At 47.1% G+C, this 23,380-nt stretch overlaps 1 protein-coding gene across 1 annotated transcript in view; it reads right to left on the reverse strand.

Moving 5' to 3' along the window:
* The window catches only part of LOC133346641 (integrin alpha-11-like), a 101,536-nt gene that overhangs the window by 43,867 nt on the left and 34,289 nt on the right, over window positions 1-23,380 (reverse strand). Inside the window, 7 exon segments of the mRNA XM_061558367.1 lie at window positions 440-584; window positions 1,502-1,575; window positions 2,208-2,373; window positions 4,612-4,762; window positions 12,617-12,765; window positions 17,948-18,075; window positions 20,175-20,289. Of these exon segments, the coding sequence (XP_061414351.1) occupies window positions 440-584; window positions 1,502-1,575; window positions 2,208-2,373; window positions 4,612-4,762; window positions 12,617-12,765; window positions 17,948-18,075; window positions 20,175-20,289 (928 nt within the window).

A 23,380-nucleotide genomic window follows, 5' to 3' on the forward strand; every position in this document is an offset into this window, starting at 1 on the left:
AAATGCCGACTCGTGTTGGCGAAGGGGTAAGTACTGGCGAATACTGACATCCAAATTAGACAAATGGAACTCTCTCCTCGGCAGGCTCCCTCAGTCCCCATCGTCTAAAATCCACCCCTTAAGATCACGTATCTTTCCTTTTGCGTCTTCTCTCAAACTGCTCAACTTAGAAATTCCCTCCCATTGTTAATTTTCCTGTTCTTAGAGCCTTTCTCAATGCAATCGTGCTCTCTGTTGCCGGCCACTTGTCACATTGGGCCCTCGGGCCTACGTTCAGTAAAACGTGACTTAAAAACAAAAATATCATACCAAAGCGAATCGATTAAATCGCCAAATCTGTGAGTTGTCACGCTGCCTACCAAGCCGACGCAGCAGCTGGTAGCGACGGTGGCCGCCCCCCCCCCCCCCCCCACACTGAGCGTGGGGGCCCCCCTCTCACCGAGGTAGGCGGCGTGGTTCTGGAGCTCCACGGGGGCCTCCTTGCCGAAGGCGGAGCGAGCGGGCACCGTGAAGTGGGTGCCCCTCTTGCGCACGACGGAGCCGCCCCAGTCGTACGCTCCCACGGCGCCCAGCAGGATCCCGTCCTGAGTGACGGGGGAAACGAGCGGAGACGTTAGTGGGGAAAAGGGGACCGGGAGCTAATGAGTTTCACGGGGCCGCGTCACTCTGCAGAGCGAATCGACGGGCATAGTGTCTCATGGTTCAAATGCAATTGCGTATGTTGAACTTCTTTCGCACCGTACGTAGCCAACCGTGCTAAATGGAGGTGCGAGGGAAGGACGACAAACGAGACACAATAAGCAGTTCGAAAGAAGTGAATTTTCAATCTCGAGTTAAAAGAGCACAGCTCCAGTGGCGCCCTAATATCAGAAGGAAGAGCATTCCAGACGGCCACAGAAGCGCATCTGAAAGCGTGCGATGGCCAGCCAAAAGCCGTTGTGAGGATAAAATGAGCATGGTCTCTGACTGTAAGTCACAATCTGCAGTCTTCTCTCTCTCTCTGCTGTGCATATGGAACGGTGCTTCGAAATGCTCGCTCGGGATTTCAACAACTATTCCTTGAGCCCTCGAGCCATTTTCCACTCGCATACTGCACAGATGCTGTACACTTTTGGCTTGTTCTCTTCACTTTTTTCTAATATTTTTGGGACAGTCGTGCAATGTGTTGAGGTTGGCACGTTAACGTATTGAGGCTGCAATCCCATCGTGGCAAACGACGTCATCCCCATCGCCAAAAGTGGGGCGCGATCCGCGTCGTTGTCGGCGATGGAAAGTTTTAAAACAAAAGAGTTTTCATCAAAAGAGTTTTCACCAAAAAAGTTTTCACCAAAAAAGTTTTCACCAAAAAAGTTCTCACCAAAAAACTCACGCGTGAATCTCACCCCGTAATTCAACATTGCCGTTGCTTACATTCGTAATATTTAACAATTTAAAAAATATTGTATTGACCATGAGTCACAACTCCGCATACAATTCGGTGTTTCATTTGCTTTGTTCCCACCTTCACCACAGCTGCTGAGAACCCGACTTGAGACATCTCCATGTCGAAGGACGTTTCGTTCTGCGTCACCGTCCCTGGCACGCCGCAATGCGGGAAGGTGGCGTGAGCGGTAAGAAATTATAAGATCGCTCGCTCACAATACCACAAGTATGTGTGATTAATGACGACTCGATGCCATCGTATTTGGTGTGTGGATATCTTAACACCTCCTGTAATTATGCCAGAAATTTAATATCTTGTTCCTGGCAAAAGAGTCCCATAGATATATATACTGTTTGAGATTTGCAACTGCTTGCAATTAATCTTGATTTGAAGCTTTCGTGACTGCAGGAATCCATACTCTTTGGTTCTTTCGGTAAAGTCACGTAGGTATAAAATAAAATAAATTACGACGTTTCGGGTGAAACACAAGCGTCCGTCATCAGGTGGGAAAGCATGGTCTGCTGCTGATGTAGACTGTTTTAAAAGGTTTGAGGGAGAGAGAAGACTTTTAAAACAGTCTGCATCAGCAGCAGACCATGCTTTCCCACCTGATGACGGACGCTTGTGTTGCGCCCGAAACGTCGTGATCTATTTTATTTTATACCTACGTGACTTTACCAAACGAACCAAAGAGTATGCTTGCAATTAGTTGATGTGAGATTCCTGCAGCCACTAAAGATGCTTCAAGACCACAACGTTTAAAGAGTTAACCGGCACTCCTCACCCTCCAGGCTGAATATCCGTTCGCCTAACGTCCCCACGATATCGTTGAGGGCCGCCTCGTCCGCCACATTGATGAAGTGCTTCTCCTCGGGCTCGCTCGAGATGGCCTTCAGCTCCGAGATGAAGTTGGAGGGGTCGATGTTCTTGCGCTTGTAATAGCCGAGCACCTGGAGGAACAGCGCACACTTGGAGCTAAGAGCAGGGTGGGCGGCTGAGCAGTGAAATTGGGACATTGACGAGACAATGGGAGATGAGTGTGTGTGTGTGGTTGTTTGGAATGCTTCACGTGGGTTAATTTATATATTTTTATAAGTTGAACAAATGTGGGTGTCATCCCCATCGTGACGATTGTTAATTTTGTAAGGGTTTTCTTTTTTAAAAAAACACAGCTCCTCCTGGATAAATTTTTCACAACATCTGACAAAATTCTGATGAAAGATTTATATGAAAATGCGGCTATTATGGTGAGAATAATAGCCCATTGTCCATGGGCCAGAGCAGAAATTTATACCTCCTGGTGTGACAACTTTTACGGTGCCCATTTATGTGGGCAATGAGAAAAAAAAATATGATTAGTGGTTGCATTAGAAGGTAATCAGTGTTGTGATTGGATTTTGTGGGAGTTCACGTGGCACTAACAAAGTGTACTATCTGGCCTGAACCATTGGAATAATGTATTTAATGTAAATACATGTTTTTTTTATTAACATTGTTCAATAAAATCTATTGTATTAAATTGATTTGTGAAATACAATTAATTATTAATGTTCAGTGTCATTTCAATGAGAAGTTTGTTTGTTTGTTTGTTTTTTGCAAAAAACGAACCAAATCTCAATTCACCAATTACAACCCAATGTATTTTCATATTGAGGGTCAGGCCTTGTAATCCCTGGTTCTCCTTGTAAACAGCAAAACCGTAAGTCACATAAAGAAAAGTGTATTTCAGAAATATGGAGCCACAAAATAGTTTCGTAAATCTGTCCTCATGAATTTCTGTAGTTTCTTAAACAAAAAAATCTACAGCAGAATCTGTATATGTTTGACTGTTTCCGTTATGGGAATTATATTTTCAGAATAATTTTTGTATACCATTTCCTTATTACGAAGTTAAATAAGCATACAAAATGGTAATTTTTGTTTGCTTCTTGCGAAAAAGAACACTTATAAATGGTAAATTTCACCAACATTACATCAGTTATGCAAGAATAAAGTAGATAGATGCTTATCTTGTCAAAGCATTACTGGCTCTTATGTTCACCGCAACCATATCTACACAATCACATTTTCTTTCTTCATAAAATACTGATCTATGTACTCGACTTGTATTTCCTGTAACTGACGTAACATGTTCGTGAAATTGTGTAAGATCTTTGAAACAACAATAGTAAGTAACGGATTAATAGGTTAACACAAATGTAGTTCTATGAATGGTCGATGCTTTAGTTATCTCCAACGATCGCGTCTCCGCTCGTCTGCTCTTCAAGGCTGCACATTTGCCCGTTCTCTGCTCAGCAGTACACAGTGCAGTGCCAGCTTCTGCTGTGTCTGCGGTTGCCGCTCGTGCGCCGCAACGGACGCACGACGAATTGGCTTGCGACGCCCACTCACGTTTTACCCCATCCAAAAAACGCACCCTTCGTCGCGCTCTCTGATATTTGCTGAATGGCTGTTGCATTGCGACTCGCACGCGAGAGTCGAAGCGGCAGTGGAATCCCAGTTGTTCATCCTCCGCAATGAAATGTTCGTGCCCACTCGCCAAATCAGGTGTCGCTCTTTCGACCGACAACCTTACGTTTTGGAAAGGGGAATAATAAAACATTTTGCTGCAAAATTTGTTTATGTTTTACTGAACCCTGTAAGATCATTTGGTTCTTGAGTTGTGATAAAAATGGCAGACTTATAGAACAAACATCTTTCAATAAACCACCATCATCACGATCACTTAACATTTCATAATGCACCCCCCCATGTAGCACATCTCGAGGTGACCTTCGGCAGGGCATCTCCCCCGGTGGCAGCTGTCTCCGCGAGGAACAAGGTGAACGTAGCACCGGCCAGAAAGTGGTCATTAGCCTGCCAATAGGGGCCGATGTTGCTGTGGCTTCTCAATCAAGGAACGTGCGAGTAATTGATCAAATTTTGACCCAATAATACCACATGATCTCGTCGTGAACTTATTGAACAACATTTTTTTTTACTCTTTTGTTGTTGTTCTTTTTTAACCAGGTAAGAGGCCCACACACACTTGAGCTGTATAACTTTTTTTTTCTTTTTTCCAGAAGCGACCTGGCCACACAACGACAGCTCAACGGAGTGGCCCATCGCGTGGACATTTATAGCCACCGAGTGCCGCCGTGGGCCGACGGCGTTTTCGGCGACGCCCCGGCCCCGTGCGCGCCACTCACGGCGATGGCGTAGCGCGTGATGTTGTCGCGCTCGCACGCGGCGATGGCCTCCGTCAGGTCCTCGCTGTCGTGAGACTCGCCGTCCGTCACCACGATCATCACCTTGCTGGCGCCTTCGCGCGCCCCAAACAGCGGGCTGAAGGCCTCCGACCTGCACTCAACACGGAGTTGGTGATGGTGGGTGAGCAGTGGTGGTGGTGCACAAGGGGATGGCATGCGAAATGGAAGCCATTTAAAATACCAAAATTCCATAAATATGATCACATGGATAACTCTGCTTCATATGCGCGTTCGATAAATGCTCATTCCTGGAGGCCAGGGGGGATTGGACCGTTTTGTAAATGATCAGAAAGTGACTTCAGACTTGCAACGCTGCTGGCACAGGACCGCTTCCGATTCCTGATCCCTCTGAGACTGATCAGTTCCAGACGGAGGTGTGGAAAGGCATCTGTGTTGTTGTCACTTGTTAGCAATGTTCATGTGAGATAAGTATCATGAAACGTGCGTTTGTTATTGTCCGTAAATAAATGTATATTTTAGACGAGCGTTTAACTGTGAATCATCCGGAAGATCACAATCAACAGCCTTCGTCAGACGAAGATAAGATCTACATTATTGTGGATTATTTTAACACGAGTCTGGCCCGGGAAGGTCACGCCAAGCGAGTGACATTCCAAACGCACTCATCCTGCGGTGACTCCGCAACATCTGCCCAGGGATTCGAAATACCGGTGCAGCAAATGGAATCATCAATCGATCCGTGTTGAGGTTTGAGTGAAATCTCCTCGCACGGTGCACGGACTTTACCACACTCTATAAATGCTATCGTCCAAACATCCTAACACTAGACCGTCTTGAAAAGGAGTCGCGAGACTCGGCAAGGATTTCCTGCACAAATGAATGACAGGGGCCTGCGTCCATAACTCAATGGGGCTGGTTTGGAGCTAAGCTGGTTGCCGTGGGAGCGTGAACTTCGGTGTGAATTCTGAGCCGATGCAGTCTTCTTCTTCAACCGTGAAAAATAATCACCGAATCGCCGTTCACTTTAGCCCCACAAACCTCTACCCTCAGCCTCTTCTAGTTTCCTCCATCTGAATCACCCACTGCAGACGATTATGTACTGTATGTTGAACTTCTTTCGCACCGTACGTAGCCAACCGTGCTAATCGGAGGTGCGGGGTAAGGTCAACAAATTAAAGAGGGCTCCAGGTCCCTGGCACGGAGAGAGAAAAAACATCTATAAAGCATCTCTTGTCACGTGGCTCAATCACTGCGTGTGTTATTGGGTCTGTCTAAAAGCCAACGGAAACAACATGGCTCGTATTAACGAGTAGTTTTCAGGCAGCAGAGTCTGGCGTCTACGTGTTCGATGGCAAGTAAAGTCAGTGAGCCAAAAAACTCCACGAGTTTCTTCGTCTTTCGCGAAGAAGGGCGGGCGAGAAACACGTTTCTTGTGTTTTACTGCGATACAGTGCTCGTGATTATGGATTTATCAAACCCAGTTTGTGTGTGCGTTATTGCGTACATACTGACGCATTGCATGTGTGCAGAATCTATATACTGTATTTCAGACAAACGACTTGGAATCTAACATAGAGTGGAATAAAATATATATTTAGTGTTACTCTGAGCAGTCAAATAACATTCAAAGATTGTGTTAGCAACTAAACATTCCCTGACAACGATCAGGATAACAAATATACCATATAAACAAAACAAAAGGCCGTCTCTTCATGTAAGAGCAAAATACATATGTGAACCCATCAGCTAATTGGCGTATTAGAAGAGAAAAAAAATCTGTAATTATAAAATTGGGTGAACTCTGGACCACTTCTGATTCTACTGATGAAACTCAGAAGATCAAAACCAATCCAAGATTTTTCTTTTAAAAACTCACGCCGCTGAATTATATTGACACGAACCGCCCATTGTCCGATGGACTGAAACATTATCTATAAATGAAGCGACCGCCTTTTTTCTGTCCATTTGTGGACAGTGCATTTGTCACCCATATCCCCCAATGGTTGTTTTTAGGGGCATCTTCGGAGAGCGACGTCCACGCGAGAACTACCATCGAACAAAGAGTGTGCCCTCGTTAACACAGAGCCGCCGAGAATGCAATTCGCCTGGGGGTTTTTATTTTTTATTTCCCCCCCCTTTTCCACCTCCCCGCCAAAAGCTCAATTTGTATACGTCGGGTTTTATTTTTAATTTTGCAGACAGCTGCAGCCTCTCCATATGCTCCAAAAAACGATCACCCTCCGATGTATTTATTCTGTAACAGTACCAGGAGAGTTCGTGTGCTCTTCGGCCAAGTTCCATTCGCATGTGGAGGCCTCTGTGCCAATTCACCAGATAACTTAAAATCGGTACAGAAAATCGGCCAAAAGAGGCCCCCTCCCACCATCACCTTCACCGCCACCACCACAATCTCCTCCACTCATCGTTGTGTCCCTAACCTCCCTCGCCCACCACTTTCCTCCCTCACTCCAGAGTTTGCATGGACCCTCACTCGTGCGTGTCTTTCCCTGGGCCCGAAGCTCATGCTTTGGCGGTTGAGTAATCGTATTCGCATGCCTGCAGCCTTTAATGACCATAATATTTGTGTGCGTGCATGTGCTCTGTGCTTGACAGCCTTCGAGCGTGGCTTGCACATGGAGACGTGCTTTTAAATATTTCCTTTTTTTTCTTTCTGCTCGCACACACGCTTTGTCCCCCCCCCCCACGCCCTTCTCTCTTGCAGACACCTACACACACCACCCCCCACTACTCCAACCCTCTCTCCCGTTTCCTTCTCCGTGTGTCTGCACACAGCGACCTATATCCACCACGTGCATCGTCTCAAGCCGTCGGTTTTTTTTATTTTACGTGACTTTAGTTTTTAACTTGGGGAAGCGTCCGGTCGTTTTGCAGTTTTTGCACTTCATTTCGTCACGAGCTTCGTGGTCTTTCTGGTGTTGTAACGATCTTTCTTTGCACGTGATTTTTTTCCCTTAAATTGCTTTCTCACGTTTTACTCGCAAAAGAGGCACGCCTCATTGGCGCTGTAGCTTGGCTTTAATAAAAACCACCCACCTCACTACCTGCAGGCTTTGGCAAAGGGCAGACGAGCAAATCTATGAGCATACTGTGCTATGTCCATATGTCTCTACTCCCCGCCTTTACGAACCCGCGTTGGCCGATGTGGTATGGTCTGGTAAAATAAGCCACGTGACCGACACGGCATGTGGAAACCTTGACCCAGCAGTGGATTGACAAAGGGCGAAACATATTCTCATATCTTACTACCTATCGACCTGCCTGGCTGCCTACCCACCTACCAACTCACCTACATGCTTACCTATTTATTCGCTTGCTCACATGCCCACCGATCTATCCTCACAAACTGTACCCCGACGCTTCCGAGGTCATAGCGGTCTGGCCAATTGTTGCTGCCAAATTTGAGGATTCAATGCGTCTAAGACAAAGTGACATTTCAGTTCAAGTGTATTTTATTGCGTGCTCAGAAATGTATGTTCTGATTTGAGGTGTCCTGGGAATATGAGCCATTAACATGCATCGACATTCCCTGAGCTTGTGCCAAGCTGCAAGAGTGCGTGGGGTTCTGTACAAAGACAAAGGTCCCCCGTATAGGCTTAACACACCGCAGGGGCAAGTGCTGTCAACAAGCCCTATGAAGGCCGGCACGGCACGCGAGGGGGCGGGTGGCCGGCATCACGCCCGGCCGCCTTTGTCTCCCCCAGTGGCGATGTTTGTACATCGCACCAGGGGAGCCCCAGGGACCGGTTCAGATAATCGTCACCGGCGTTGGCCGTGAGCGGAAATGGAACTCGTCGGGTTCCGTACGCCACCGTCCTGACTGGCGTCCTACTTTAGCACCGCAGGAATTCCTGAAGGACATTCTTCAGTTTGGATTTTGAAGGAAAAGGAAAGGACAGATGCTCTGGCCTAACTAAATAAAATTCAACAAACACAGATGTTTTCTTCTCAACGATAGTTAGCTGAAAATATCTGTACAGTAGCATATAACCACGTCAAGATGCGTTCAGACATTTTTTTGCAAAGAAATCTAATTTGTTTATTTTTTGTTTAAAGACATTCCATTTGTCTCGAATGGGAGCTCACTATAAACCGTGTGTAAATCGCAACGGGTTCTAACCAACCCCCCGTGTGAGACACTTGGAATTGTGTCAACCTAGCCTCTTTAAAATGGTAAAAAAAAATAGCTCATGGATGTTACATAAGCCATGCGAATTTTGGCATCAGTTAATTCAGTCTGGTCTTAGGTTAAATTTTTATTTTTGCAGTACCCCTATTAACCAACCTTCCCCCACCCCCATTTAACCTCCCCCCCACCCCATTCAACGGTTGGGGGGGGGTTACGATTCAACTCAGGATTGAATTCTGTAAAAATTGTGCCTTTTGTGAACCTGCACTTGAATGGCAAAGGAGTCTCAGCGGTGCAGACGACCAGAAGAATGGAATTCTAGGCAGTGGGAGCAGCGGCGATGTCTCGCCACGGCAGTTTTTTCAATTCCTCTGGTTGCTGCAGTGAACATGTTTCATCAAATGAGCTCCTCACAAAAAAAAACGTTATTCCCTCAGCTTACCAATCTTCCCTTTGCTCATTTCTTTTCCCCAGAGCATGCCACTCTCTTCATTGCCAACGATGTGGTGAATCATCAAGGTGATGTCTTGGCCGGTGAGTCTAGTTGTTAATCTGACCTACAATCCCTTCCCCGCTCCACCCACCCTCACACCGCCACCTCTAATGCTATTCGGTTTTACAACATGTTGTGATATGGTTCTGTTAGATGTTTTATAAACCCAAACTGTATGGCACATTTTTGAGTGGGTGATTTCACAATGTCATTGACCCTCAGTCACTTGCAGAATCGAAGCGACAACCGATGAACACCGATGAGTTGTACAGAGCCACCAATACTTGAGTTTGCTTTGTGTCATTTTAACTCTCCAGAATAAGACTCTGTATGACTCATCTTATTGGTTCTTTCGGTAAAGTCACGTAGAAGGGAAATAATAAAATAATAAAAATAAAACATTATCAAATTATTCTCACGACGTTTCGGCCACAACGCAAGCAGCCGTCCTCAGGTGAAGAACAGGTCTGTCGGAAAGACAGCGTCTGAATGGGCACCACCAGGCTTGGCAGCGTATATTTAAGCTGCTGGGTTGGAGGGGGAAGAGCGCATTGACAAAGGAATTTGCATATCAAGAGGAATTTAGCATATTTATGGGAAATGCAGATATGGGATTAGTCACTACTTGTGGAATTCTGCTTAATATCGATTATGTCAACGCACTGACCTAACAGTCGCAGTCGCCCATCGGCATTATTCATTTCCCGTGGATTAAATGACGCAACACACGCAGGGCCATGCTGCCATTGGCAGCTCTGGCTGTAAATTTAATGTCAGTGGGGTTTTGGGCGGGGGTGGGGGGGGCAGGTTTGCAGTGCAAGTAACTCACGCCAATTCCATCATGCCGAGTTTCGTGACGCTGTAATTAACCCAGGGGAGTTTTTTTTTACTTCAGAAACCCGTCCGGAATTGTCTGCCACAGTTTTTCATCGCAGCATGCTTTATTTAGATTTACCAGCGACAGTCGTAGTTTAAAAAGAAGAGGAATAAGCCCCTCGCCCCTCGAAATCCGCTTGGTAACACGCGCTGCGGTTTTCATCGGTTGAGCAAACGTTTTTTACAGACTCCGATGGAGCTTCATTGCATCTGGCCCACGGCTGGAGCTGGGATGGAGCTAAAGGCAGCTACTGTTCCACTCTGCAGGCTTCCTGTCCTATGTTCCAAGAGCTCTTCAGAATGCTGCACAAAATAAATAACCAACGTTCAAAAAAGTTAATACATTCCAAAGCATTCTTCAATGAATAACAAAGCTTCGCGTGATAGCTTTGCTAAACAAAAGAGTAAAATGGGTTTTTGTAGATTTCCAATGTGTGGATTTCATTACTTAGACCATATAATGCTACATGGCCCGGTTTAAAATATTCAACCTTCGTTTCACATCGGTTAAAAAACCCCTGTTTCATCAAGTGCCAAAGGATGGCTGCTTCACGCGTTCCATAACTCCCTTTCGCTTTGAAAATGCTGGTCAGTGTTGTGTGCCCACTGGTGGTATGCCAAATGGGTCAGACGCTGCTGATGCCCATTGGCATTGCACGCATCGCAGCTGGGCGGATGTGGCCTCCAACGGCAGACGAAAACGTGAAGCGGATTTGTGCCGCCAAGACCGCTCTTTGAGATAATTACACACACGGCTTAATTTCTCAACAAATATTTTCTGGGTCGCTGGTAGACAGACCGGCTCGAAATTCATGCCTGACCATACCCACAAAAAAAAGTAGCACAGCGAGTCTGCTTGACGCCCTTGTGGGATGACGTGTTCATCTCAGCGGGAATTTTCCCCTGGCTACATCGAATTTCAATTGTCACATTTGCACCTTCCATTATATATATTTAAACAAAAGAAGCACGCCACTTAGATGTTTCAGCACTTGCTAACATGTTCAAGGAGCGCGTTTGGAGCCCGTTTAAAAAAATGTCAAACAAATGTAATTATCTGCTAATCTACTGTACGGAGTTGTGTGAACTATAATTAATCATGTAGGTTTTTTTGGAGAAGCTTTTGCATTTGCAAGTTGTGCCAAATTCGCTCCAAGCCTTGTGTAAGGAAGTGCCGGATGTGGGGGGGGGGGGCGGGGGGGGGCTGCGTGCAACGTGGCACTGCGTGGCAAAGCTTAACGACGTGGGGAAACCGAGGCACAGCTCGCTGTGGCAAAAATGCCAATTATGATGATGATGATTATTCGCCCACTAAAAGCCGAGCTGAGTCTCTAAGCTCTTTTTTCAGGAGGATCCCGCATTTTGGATGTTTGGCCAGCAGCATCATGTGGAAGGTAACCCACCGCGGTGCGTACGAAAGGGCGGCTATAAACGTGTCCGTATCCTGAAGCCTACAACACCTGGCAAGTCCTGGTGGTCACCAATCCTCGTCCTAATCACGCTCAGCCATGCTTGGCTTTCGACATCTGATGATATCAGACGCATTCAGTGTGATTGAGTTGCAGCTGAAATGATAGGACAGGGCGTGGTCATGTGCGGTCGTGCTGATGGCTCAATGTGGCAAGGCACATCATAGCTTGGCGCGTATGCGCTTTGACACAATGTAACAAGTTATTTTAATAATACGCAACGTTTACTTGAATGTTAACGGTGCAAACTAGGCTGGTCAAATGAGATAGAATAAAGAAGACTGCACAAGTGAGTCAAACAATATGAACGAGACAGCACGAATACGACTATTAGAATAGTTCACCCCTAATCGTAACAATCATCAGATCATGCTGCAATAGGGGTGGGTGAAGTGAATTGTTGCTTGCATACGTGGCATGGCTCATTTGGGGATTTAAGGAGTCGACTAATTGCAACTGTGGTAAAATGCAATCCATCACTCGCATCACTAATCATTGCACACTTTTTCACGAGGTGCAAATATAATCCATCTGGCAATCCCCAAATGTCAATGAATGGCTTTCCAAACTCAACACACAGTTGTAAACTTGGTCCGTTTTTCAAATCCCATGTGGAAAAAAAAGAAAATGTGCTTTGGCTCTGTGACTCAGCATGCCATGGCATCGTGTGGCGTGATGTGGTGTGACACTGCACATCATGTGGCATGGTGCAGCGTGGCACGACGTTTGCGTGGCATGGCATTATAAGGCATGGCGTTGTATGCTATGGTGTGGCGTGGTGTGGCGTGACATGATGTGGCCTGACTTTGTGTGGCACTGAGGGGCATGGCGCGGCATTTGGCATGGTGCGGCACGGTGTGACTTTGTGTGGCGTAGCATGGCGTGGCAATACATGGCGCGGTATGGCATGATGTGGCGTAGCATGGCGTGGCAATGTGGCGTGGTATGGCATGATGTGGCGTAGCATGGCGTGGCAGTGCGTGGCGCGGTATGGCTTGCCTGGCGTGGTTGACTGCGTAGGCAGTGCGTGTCTCTCGGCCCCCGCGCTGCTCGATGTACTTGGCGGCTTGCACCACCTGCTCCGTGGTCTCGTAGTCGCTGAGAGTGAACTCGTGCACGGCCGTCTCCCCGTACTGCACGAGGCCCACCTGCGCCCCGCCACGCACAAACACAGCCCTTGCCGTGAATTTTTTCTGGATACCGTGGGTTCGTTTAAAGGAAATGTAATCACAAGTAGTACGAGTCGCATATCTGCATTTGCCATAAATATGCCAAAATTCGTAGTTGTATGGTGAATATGCAGCAGTGTGGTGTGCAGTAGGGTGGGTAGAATAATACATAGTGTAATATTACATAAATATGCTAAAATTCCTCTTGATATGCAAATTATTTTGTCAAGGCGCTCTTCCTCCTCCCTCCCAGCTTAAATAGACGCTCCAAGCCGAGGACGTGTCATTCAGACTCTGTCTTATCGACAGACCTGTTCTTCACCTGAGGACGGCTGCTTGCGTTGTGGCCGAAACGTCGTGAGAATTATTTTATTATGTTTTATTTTTATTATTTTATTATTTCCATTCTACGTGACTTTACCGAAAGAACCAAGAAGATGAAATGGAAATTTACTTTATTGAGCAAGGAAAAATAACGATCATCCTGAGCTGGTCTCTCCTGAAAATGAATCTTGAGACCGACCTATAGTTTCATTATTTATTGTCCTGGATAAAGACACTGGTATGGAGTTGGGGAGGAGTGGTGGTGCAGTGGTTGGCGCACTGTGCTACGAACATGGCCACCTGAGTTCAACTCCCAGACACAGCTAACTTGCATGGCGAGTGATTTTCGAACCCGTAGCGGGTTGACCCACCCCCATTGCTTCACCCACCCGTACTGACCAGCACAGTAAAGTATGGCCACGCAACAGCTGTGATCAACGTGGCATGACGACGCCTTAATCCAGCAGTGACAAAGGATGGAATAAAATAATAATATTAGCAGTTGATCGTATAAACACAGCAATGTGGCGCGTTCTGTTATGTGCGGGAATGGCAGTGTTCACAATGGTGACTCAGTGTGCTGTTGGTGGGCGTCTTGGCAAGCGCTCCATGCTGCACAAGTGCAACAGTTTCCTTCCCATGGCCTACTCGCTCGGCAGTCTGCGATGCACATCACGAATGCAGCAGCGGCATGAAGGAGGGCGAAACCTAATCTCTGCTAACAAAAAAAGCCCACTGGTCTTAGCATTTACGAACAAAACAAATTGTTTCCCTTATGTTTCCGCTCTCCTCTTCGCCCTCCCTCACCAACTGCCTCCATCGCTTGCTACTTTGATATTTCAAATGCACAATGACCATATCGGGATTATTATTAATATCATAATTCACAAGTGCCCTTGCGTGCACTCAGTTTGCAGAAGAATTGTTCATGGTCAGAATGACTGTTGACATTTTATACAGTTTTCCATCCTTGGTGAGGTTGAGATTTCCTGTGAGCCCAAAGCCTTCCCCCCCCTCGCCCCAACTTCATTCCTGACATCAAACATCTCAGACTCAACAGCACCAGGGAGTGATGGCGATAGATGTGATGGCTGTGAAGTCCATGATGTTGGCGATGTCACAGTGCAGGTGGCGTTGATGGTGGCCGAAAATGTTGATTGCCGTTATGGTTTGGTGCCAGTAACAACGGTGATGGTAATGATAATGTTGGAATACCACAGTGATGATGGTGGTGATCGTGATAGTCACGATGGCGATAACAGAAAAGTTGGTGGTGATGATGGTGGCTGCAATGTTATGATGGTCACGGGCATTTCGACAGTGGTGATAGTAGCGACCACTGCGGTTAAAGTTGGAATATGAAAGTGGTGATGGTGGTAGCCACGATGGTGATGATGGTGGCCATGGTAATTGTGTGGGCGGTGTCGGTGGTTTCTGGTAATGGTCGTCGAAGAGACGGGCGGAAAATACTTTGCCACTCAAGCCATTAAGAAGCGCTGCGTTAAATATCTAAATGATGTTTTCACAAGCCAATGTTTTGGGTAAGGGTCAATTTCCAGGTCATTAATAGAGACTGACATTTGACTGTGGATGCACGTGTATGTAGAGGATGCCAGGGATATCTGAAACAAAGTTTGCCATTGAAGGTTGACAGAAAGCATTGTAGATGCAGTCAGGATAAGGAGGTTGCAGGGGGTTGGCACATATTGAGAATGGAGAAATGCAGGTTCGTGGAAGAGGCATTATGAGTAGCACCCATTGGATGATGATCAATGGGCAGATAGTAGGAGATTTGTAATAGAGGACAACGACAGGATCTAGCAGAAGGATGGAGGTGACGACAAAGTTAGCATCAATGGCATTGACCATGATGCTCACTTGACCTTAAAACTCACATAGAACTGCACAGCCTTGCATACAAATTGAAGGAATCAAATTAAACTTTCTGTGCCTCTTTTTCAAACTTCGCTTTGTGCTTCAACACGCTCAGGCGGCGTACAAGTCGCACTGCGTTGTTTTTTTAAAGATCGCCGTTGAGGCACGCGCTCCCGGTGGCAGTGAAGATCAACTCGAAGGTGCCGCTATTCGCAGATGGTCAGGCTGCCCTGCCGATGTAAACATGACCTTTAGACGTAACCGCTCGCCAAGCACGCGGGGAGCGACGGGAGACCAGCGAGCTCATTTCCACGCCCTCGGATTTTAAGAGCCGCAGCCTTCGTTCAGCTGAGCCAAACGCAAACCAGATGTGGCCCATCGTGAAGGAGGGGGGGGGGGAGGTCGATGCAACATTTTCATAATTCTTTGACGACAAGCACAGGATAACCTTTGACCCCGCGGAAAGCTTTCCTCCGGCTCTACCTTTGACCCCCCAACATATAAAGCATCTCGAAATTAAACGAAAGAAAGACTTTTTTTTTGAGAAAGAAAGTGAAGCAGGAAAGGAAGTGGATACTCGCTGCCAAGACGTTTTCCTGTTGCGTAACCTTTTCCAGAATTTTTTTTAGACATCTCATTTGCCAGAAAAGAGAAGAGTAACGGTGTTCGTGAACAATGCGTTGTTGTCATTTGAACGTTCGTCCTGAAGAAGGAAAGGCTTCGGCCTCAAGATGTGCACTACACTTTCCACCGATTTCACATCCTCCTGAAATTGTGCATATTTCAAATTAGCAATATTATGGCATCTATCATCAAGAGACGAGGAGGCTGATGAGGTGAGGGGGGTGATGAGCTTCCAGCAAAAATTCTTTCTCACCGAATATTTTCTATGTTACTGGCAGGCTGGAGTAGATGCGTGACTAAGTGTCCCCTGCCACAGTAAGAGGTATGGTGGATGTAGTGTTCCTGCTGTGAAAATATTTTGTGGGTCAGTAACCTGGCCAGTTGACATTCAGCCGAAATTGTTCAGATTTTTTTATTTTTTATATGCAGGCCAGTAGTTATTTAAGCCTTTTACCCACATTAACCTAATATCAACATTGTACTTTCCGAACAGGTTTTACTGATACATATTCTGAGTCTGTATTTTTAGTTCATCTTTGTTTAACAAGTATTGGTAAATCTTCAGCCTGTCCATTACGCCACGCCTCACAACACCGCGAGCATTCTCTGTGGTTCACTGTAAAGGTTTTGTACTTTACTGCTCACTGTTTCTCTCAAGGGGTCAAGCAAAACCTAACTGCTGGGAAAGACAAAAATGCACACCGATAATTCACACATCAGCTGTTCGCGATGAATTTGCCCTGCCATGGATTCCCTTGCCCACACCTTTACTTTGACATTTTGGTTTCCAGTCTACAGGGCCTCGAGCGTCTCCCGGCCCCTTATTTCTCCATCCACTTAAGTAAACTGTTTTTGCCTCTGCATCATGAGCCATTATCTCTTCACTGCTGGATGAAGGCCTCCCCTAGCCATTGCCATTACTCTGTCTTGCAATACAACAATCCATCTAGCCCCCCCACCCCCACACACACATCTCTGGTCAGCACGGTTGGCTAAATGCGGAAGTTCAACAGGCATACATACAACAGCTGATTTAATCACCCTATATGGCCACTGCGGGTGAACGACATCAGGCATTGTGATTCATTTCACTACATTTTAGTAAATTTAGCACCATTCAAAGAAACATCTATTCTCACACACGATTGTCAAAGTCGAATTGAATCGATGCATTATCTGATGCTTAATTGCAAGAAAGATAAAAACAAACATGGCCTTGCTCTCAGATTTCTGACCATTGTCTTTTGGAGAAAGATGCTATGGCTTTGTAGCACTGAAAATAGTTCTGTTCAGGCCACTGACGCCTTTCACCGTATGACTCATTCACAGAGAACTGCAGCACTGCCACCAATCAATTCACATGCGAAAGCCAATCGCAGCACTCTAGGAATCGTTGGCAAAAACACTCAGAATCAGTTACTCGCGGTCTGGCGTAAGTTGGCCCACATCTGGTGTTACAGCGCAAACCCTCACCATCGCCTGAGCCGCGCTATTGGCAGCGACCTGGGTTTGGGGACAGTCACTGCTACAACCGTGCTGCCCCTGACCCTCACAGGGTCTTCCCAGTAAGGTCATGGGGTCACGGTTGGCCAAGGGGGTGGAGGGGGAAGGGGATTGTGACCTTTAACAAGCCCTAGCACCGCACGCTAGCTCCATGCACACACACACGCACACACGCGCTCACATGTATGAGCGGTGGTTGCGTTGCCAGAGGCAGTCCCACGGGACCGCTGCATCTGTTTTCGATGCCGTTTCGACCTAATTCTTTGTTTGCAGAATTTTATCGCAGGACACATTTTCTTGGCCGTCATTTCGGCACTGCAGTTGCACTTCCCTACGTAGAATCCCTCGCTTGCTTGAGCAGACTACAGTGCATACATAATTGTAGAGATAATCTACGGCCCACTGTCAATCAACTGCTAGATGAAAGCCACCGTTGATCATGTAGGTTGCGTGACTGTACATCACCACCCTGGTTGGTGCTGGTTCGTGAATGGAGGGCCCAAGACCTGTTCAGATATCATTGACGCCGACGTTAACCATAGGTGCGTATCCTTGTTCAAATAACACGCAGCAGTACTCATTTGCTTTGGCAGTGCGAAGCCAGTGATCTATATTCCATAACCCTGCGGCAGGGTTCACTGTCCAAACGACAACCACATTTATTTGTGATTTACAATCTGGATTTTTTAATCTCTTTATTCTGAAATTTTCTTCAGCATCTCAAATGGAGCCAACTTAGTTTGAGCCACGAATGTGGAGAATCAGTGCGTAGGAGAGAAATTGACGAATAACGGCGTTCAGGTTTTCAATATGGCCTTCGCGAGCATCCCCTCACCCGTGTCTGGCCTGGCCCGATGTGAAACTTCTTGACAATGTTGATGAGAAAGTTCTGGACCTCCTGCCATGGGTAGATGCTGTTAGAACCGTCCAGGACGATGACGATGTCCATGAAGAGGCCACATCCTGTCACACAAAGAACAAACGTCCAGCACATGAACGCGACAACGCTGATCAGTTCCATTATTTGAACGTTTGGCTTTTTCACAATTTTATTTCACATACGCTGTCGGCGTCATGCCATTTGTAACTCTTACAGCGAATTAAATCACCCAAGTTTAAAGAATGGCTCGTGGAAGGAGATATCACAGCACTACTTCTGAGATCCATTCAAGTAACATATTAGTCATGCTGGGGGTCCTACAAATTCCCACGTGTCCTACGATAGAAAATTTCATCACATGGTAGTCAAAACTAAAATTCTAAATTTTTTTTATCTCAGAGCTGGAATTTATACCACATGCAGTAAAAAACGAAATGTAATTTGATGGGATTTTATCACGCAGTTATTAATAAACAGGCTTAAACCACCATATTGCTTCACGTGAGAATCCAGTATTATTAAGGGCAGTTTTAATTACGTTTTAATCACAGATTTGATTCCTGGATCTCGGCGGTGCCCACTCAATACTACGACCACTGACCCTCCCGGCCACCTCCTGTAAGCACAATCTAGCCTTGCCCTGGCGGTCTATTAGACCATTTAGGATGACGATAATGGCCACGAATATGGACACACCCTGCCGAGCAGAGAAAGAACATCCAGCATATGAACGCGGAAACACAAAGCAGCACTCTAGTGAATAAATACATAAGCATGCCGCTGTATGTATAAAATAATTCAAACAAACGAATGGCTTGCTTACGCTGAGGTGTGTGTACATTGGCTGTCTGCAGAGTCAAAGCATGCACTGGTTGCCTAAATAATTAAGTCCTTTGGAATGTTCGTAATTATTTGTGCGTGTTGCAGTCGGTATGTGTGTGTGTGTGTGCGATTGAGGTCGGTCAAGTTCAATTCTTGGGCGTGATGCACATTCGTGGCATCTGGTTTGTGAGCCGAGTCCAGGTCCTCTGCTAAGTTGATGCCCAAAACTGAATACTTGTGTAGTGAGCGACTTCCACGACACGTCGTGTAGAAGGCTTCTTGTGTATTCTCACATTTTAAGCACAACACTGCGCGATACATCTATGCAACGTTTCTACGTAGCTACACATAGCCGACCCTTCTACACAACCCCATCGTCGGCGTCCAACTGCACAGCTGTCTGACTAGCGCAGCGACGACGACGATGAGAGAGCCTTGCAGAAGATCGGCGACGTGGCCGGACGACGAAGAGAGATGACGGCGAGCGGCGACGCAGCCAGGACCCAGGACCCGCAACAGCACCGAACCTCTGGTTCGGTCCCCCTTATATACACCCCAGCCACGCCCCCTTCCAGAACCTTCGAGCAGGTTCCCGGAGCTTCCCGACTGACTCCGCCTTTCACCTTTACCCCAGATACGCCCCCCTCATGATTAGACATTATGTAACATGCCCATAACCGCGATTACCCCTTCAGGCCGATAGGTGGCACCTTGTCATTACACTTGTATAAACATTACCCCCGGGAAAATTAAGACAATCTGTCATGCGTGGCACTGCCCACACCACCTTGATACAGCTGCAATTAGATGGTGCATCAATCCAAATTTCGTTGTAATTAATATTGCATTGCACGGATCAGCAGTCGCCGAGTATGCATAATTTTATAAACGTCTGAGTCTGCCCCGTGACCTCCTGTCCAGCGAGCCTTGCTCTTTCCACGTAGCATCAGAGCGCACGGAGCCTGGCACAGGTCTCCTGGTGACGCCACCACCACTATCGATGGCGGTGAACGATAAGTGTCGTGAGTGTTTGTGTGAGTGTGTAGACTACGACTGGGCAGTCAGAGACAATCACCCCCCAACAACAATGCACGGTGGAGGACATTCACAACAGTGAGCAGAGCGCCGGGCGGCTAAAACGCAGCAAGTTGGCACAGTGGGGAGCACAGGTGGTGTAACTGCGAGTCATCTCAGTTAACCCATACTACCTGGGTCTCTTCCGTGACCTCCTGCCAGCGAGTCATCGTCACTTTGACGCATGCTCAAAGTGCACCTTGCCTGACACGAGCGCAGTGGTGATGCCACCGTCACTTTTGTGGCAAATGGTGTTCGCCATCATCGTTGGTGTGTGCAGACTCACGCTGTGCGGCGGGCGTGAGCGTGCTTGTCACTTGGAAGTCGGCGCTCACATTGGTACAGACACCGGCCGTGAAATAGGAGCTTCCGCAGTGCTGGGCCCACAATGGCCCACACGCCTAGGGGAGCAGGGGTAAGGGGTCAGAGGTTGTTGCGGAGAGGGGTAGTGATGGGAAGGCATCGATAAATGGGAGGGTTTTTTTGTTGATGAGAGAGAAATGCCAGATCTGATCTGAAAGAGTCGAATACCATTGTTACATGTTGTTCTTATCTCTCCCCTTTGATTTCTTCTTAAGTAAGTTCTGCACTTTACGCTGGTTCCTGTTATATAAATATAGACCATCGTGACTGAGTGACTGATGTGATTTTTAATGATGTCGCAGGTGGGATAAGAGGCTTAGATTTGGCGCACATAGTGATGGCGGTGCTTATTTAGTTGCCAGATGTTAAAGGGTCTCGTTTGGCTTTTTTTATTTTGGCCACCAAAAATATTGCAACCAAGAGGTTGAATTGTTTGGCGCACAGGACAGCAGGGTCAGCCTCGACTTCTAAATTGCAAACAGTAAAAAAAAAGATCACCATCATCGGTGAATGAAGCAATTTGCTGCCAGTAGAGTTTGTTGTGAAATCCAATTTGCCAGTAATTGCTACCAGTTACGAATGTAAACTGTGTTAGTTGCCAAAAAGTTGATTTACGTTATTGACCAAGCGCAGACAACAATTCAGAGAATGCAAATGCATCACGTGCAACACGCAGTGAGCGAGCGTGAATACAAAGCATTTAACTTAACAACAACAGATTTGTTGACATGCGATACTCTAAATGGATAACAACGCTACGAGAGTCACGTGCGTGGCGCTGCATAATTACGAAGGGAAACACCACGTTCACAAACCGCTGGGCAGGGGCGAGAGTAAGCACAATGGGCACCATGGGCGCAAGTGCCCTTTGCGTACGATCAAAGGATTCGCCGCGCACGTGCGGAGCTGTGAGCGTGCGGCACATGGCAGGGATTTCAGCCAGATGCTTGGCCCAAAGCTGGCGCGGTAGCTTTGGGCCAAGCTCCTACGTGACCACCGTCTGGTGCTACTGGAGGAGGCTATGGTTGTCCCACAATTTTCCATAATAAAGGAGGGTTTTTTTGGGGTTGGATCGCGTAAATATTAATGTGTCGTTAAACCCGCCACCGCCCGACACGGCCAATTAGTTCAGGTTTGCCTCGTGAACAAAACGTGCAATTAAGTTGCTACTTCAGCACACCGGTATGTTGGAGAGTAAACCCACAACTGAACGCATCATCAGCCGTGGTCCGTCCGCTGCTGGATAAAGGCCTCCCCAGAGCCGTGAAGCCCACTGAGCTATATAGCTCTTTTTCAAAAGCGACCTGGCCACAGATGATAGCCCAGTGACGTGGCTTATCACGTGGCAATTTATCGAAGCAAAATACTCTAAACCCATGTTTCTAAATGTGGAGAGAAAAACCAGAGGACCCGTTGAAAAGTCCACGCGGCCACGGGGAGAATGTAAAAACTCAAAATAACCCGCGATCTCCTGTATACCAGGCGAAGTAGTTAACATCTCGCCACCACAGAAACCGCGCACAAGCCTGTCGGATAAGGCACGTCTCCCCAAATACAACGGAAATGTAGCGTACATGGTTAGACACGTGTGATGCAGCATGACCCGTGTCTTTATTTTTCAGTGCAGCACCGAGAACAGCCGAGAAATGTTTGAATATGTTTTTATTAGCTTTGTAATTCAAGGCTGACGTTCGATTCAAGAATCGATGCTTGTTTATTTATCGTGATGAACGTCGCATCTCTAGTGGCCACAAGGCTCACGGGAAACTGTCACGTGTGAGGCATATATATCAATCGCGATCAATTATTATCCGAACTATTTGGCAAGTTCGTGATTATAATTCACAGCCCTTTGTCAATCTGCTCCCCACACCGCGTCGATTATAGGGTTGTTGTTTTTTCCTTCCCATATTTCACCACACTGGTCAGTGTGGTGAAATAAAGGGAGTTGGCCCAGAACCCGATCAGATATTACTCACAAGTGATGTTAGCCATGGCTGAAAATCGAACTCAGGTGACCGAAATTTGTTTAGCGCAATGCGCAAACCAGTGCATCACCGCTACACCGACATACAAAATAACCGATCTTAATCGATGAATCTCGGCATTGTTGACACCCCGAGAGTTATTAATACGGCTCAGTATCGCGTTAGTGTCAGCCGTGGGGCTCTTTGCAGTTGCAGAGTTCGACCCCAGACTGCGGGCATTGCCATGCTGGGTCAGCGCCGCAGATGGAGGTGAACCGGTGCTGAGGCCCAACCCCAGGAGGAGGAACATTCAGCGAGACGTCTGTCTCGATCAGCGTGCTCCCAGACTGCGGTCACTGCTCTGCTGGGTCAGTGCCGCAATGGAGGTGCACCGGTGCTGAGGCCCAACCCCAGGAGGAGGAACATTCAGCGAGACGCCTGTCTCGATCAGCGTGCTCCCAGACTGCGGTCACTGCTCTGCTGGGTCAGTGCCGCAATGGAGGTGCACCGGTGCTGAGGCCCAACCCCAGGAGGAGGAACATTCAGCGAGACGCCTGTCTCGATCAGCGTGCTCCCAGACTGCGGTCACTGCTCTGCTGGGTCAGTGCCGCAATGGAGGTGAACCGGTGCTGAGGCCCAACCTCAGGAGGAGGAACAAATAATACTCCTTGGGTCTTTCGGTAAAGTCACGTAGGTAAAAAATAAAATAAATAACGACGTTTCGGGCGCAACACAAGCGTCCATCATCAGGTGGGAAAGCATGGTCTTCTGCTGATGCAGACTGTTTTAAAAGGTTTGAAATGGGTGTAGCTCAAGGGTCATAAATAAGTGGCAGAGGCTAGTCATGTTAATGGGTTCCTGCAGTCACGAAAGCTTCAAATCAAGTAGGAACAAATCAACGAGACGCCTGTCTGGATCAGCCTGCTCCTGGCGAAACCACTGTTTTCATTTTACGTCACTCACTGAAATGTATCTTCTCATCCTCCACGAGCACAACCCATTTTTGCTTTTAGGAGCCTCCGCCACGTTCCGAAACGCGATATTTATCGTTTCTCGCTGTGGAAGCAAGCCGCCGTTTGTGTTTGGGACAAATAATAGATTGAGTGAAGGCTAATGCGTGCTGCGCTACTGGTGTTGGCAGGAGCGCCGTTGCCGTCGCCAG

Source organism: Lethenteron reissneri, chromosome 24 (assembly GCF_015708825.2).
Source record: "Lethenteron reissneri isolate LAM-NWPU_2019-01 chromosome 24, ASM1570882v1, whole genome shotgun sequence".
Classification (NCBI taxonomy): domain Eukaryota; kingdom Metazoa; phylum Chordata; class Hyperoartia; order Petromyzontiformes; family Petromyzontidae; genus Lethenteron; species Lethenteron reissneri.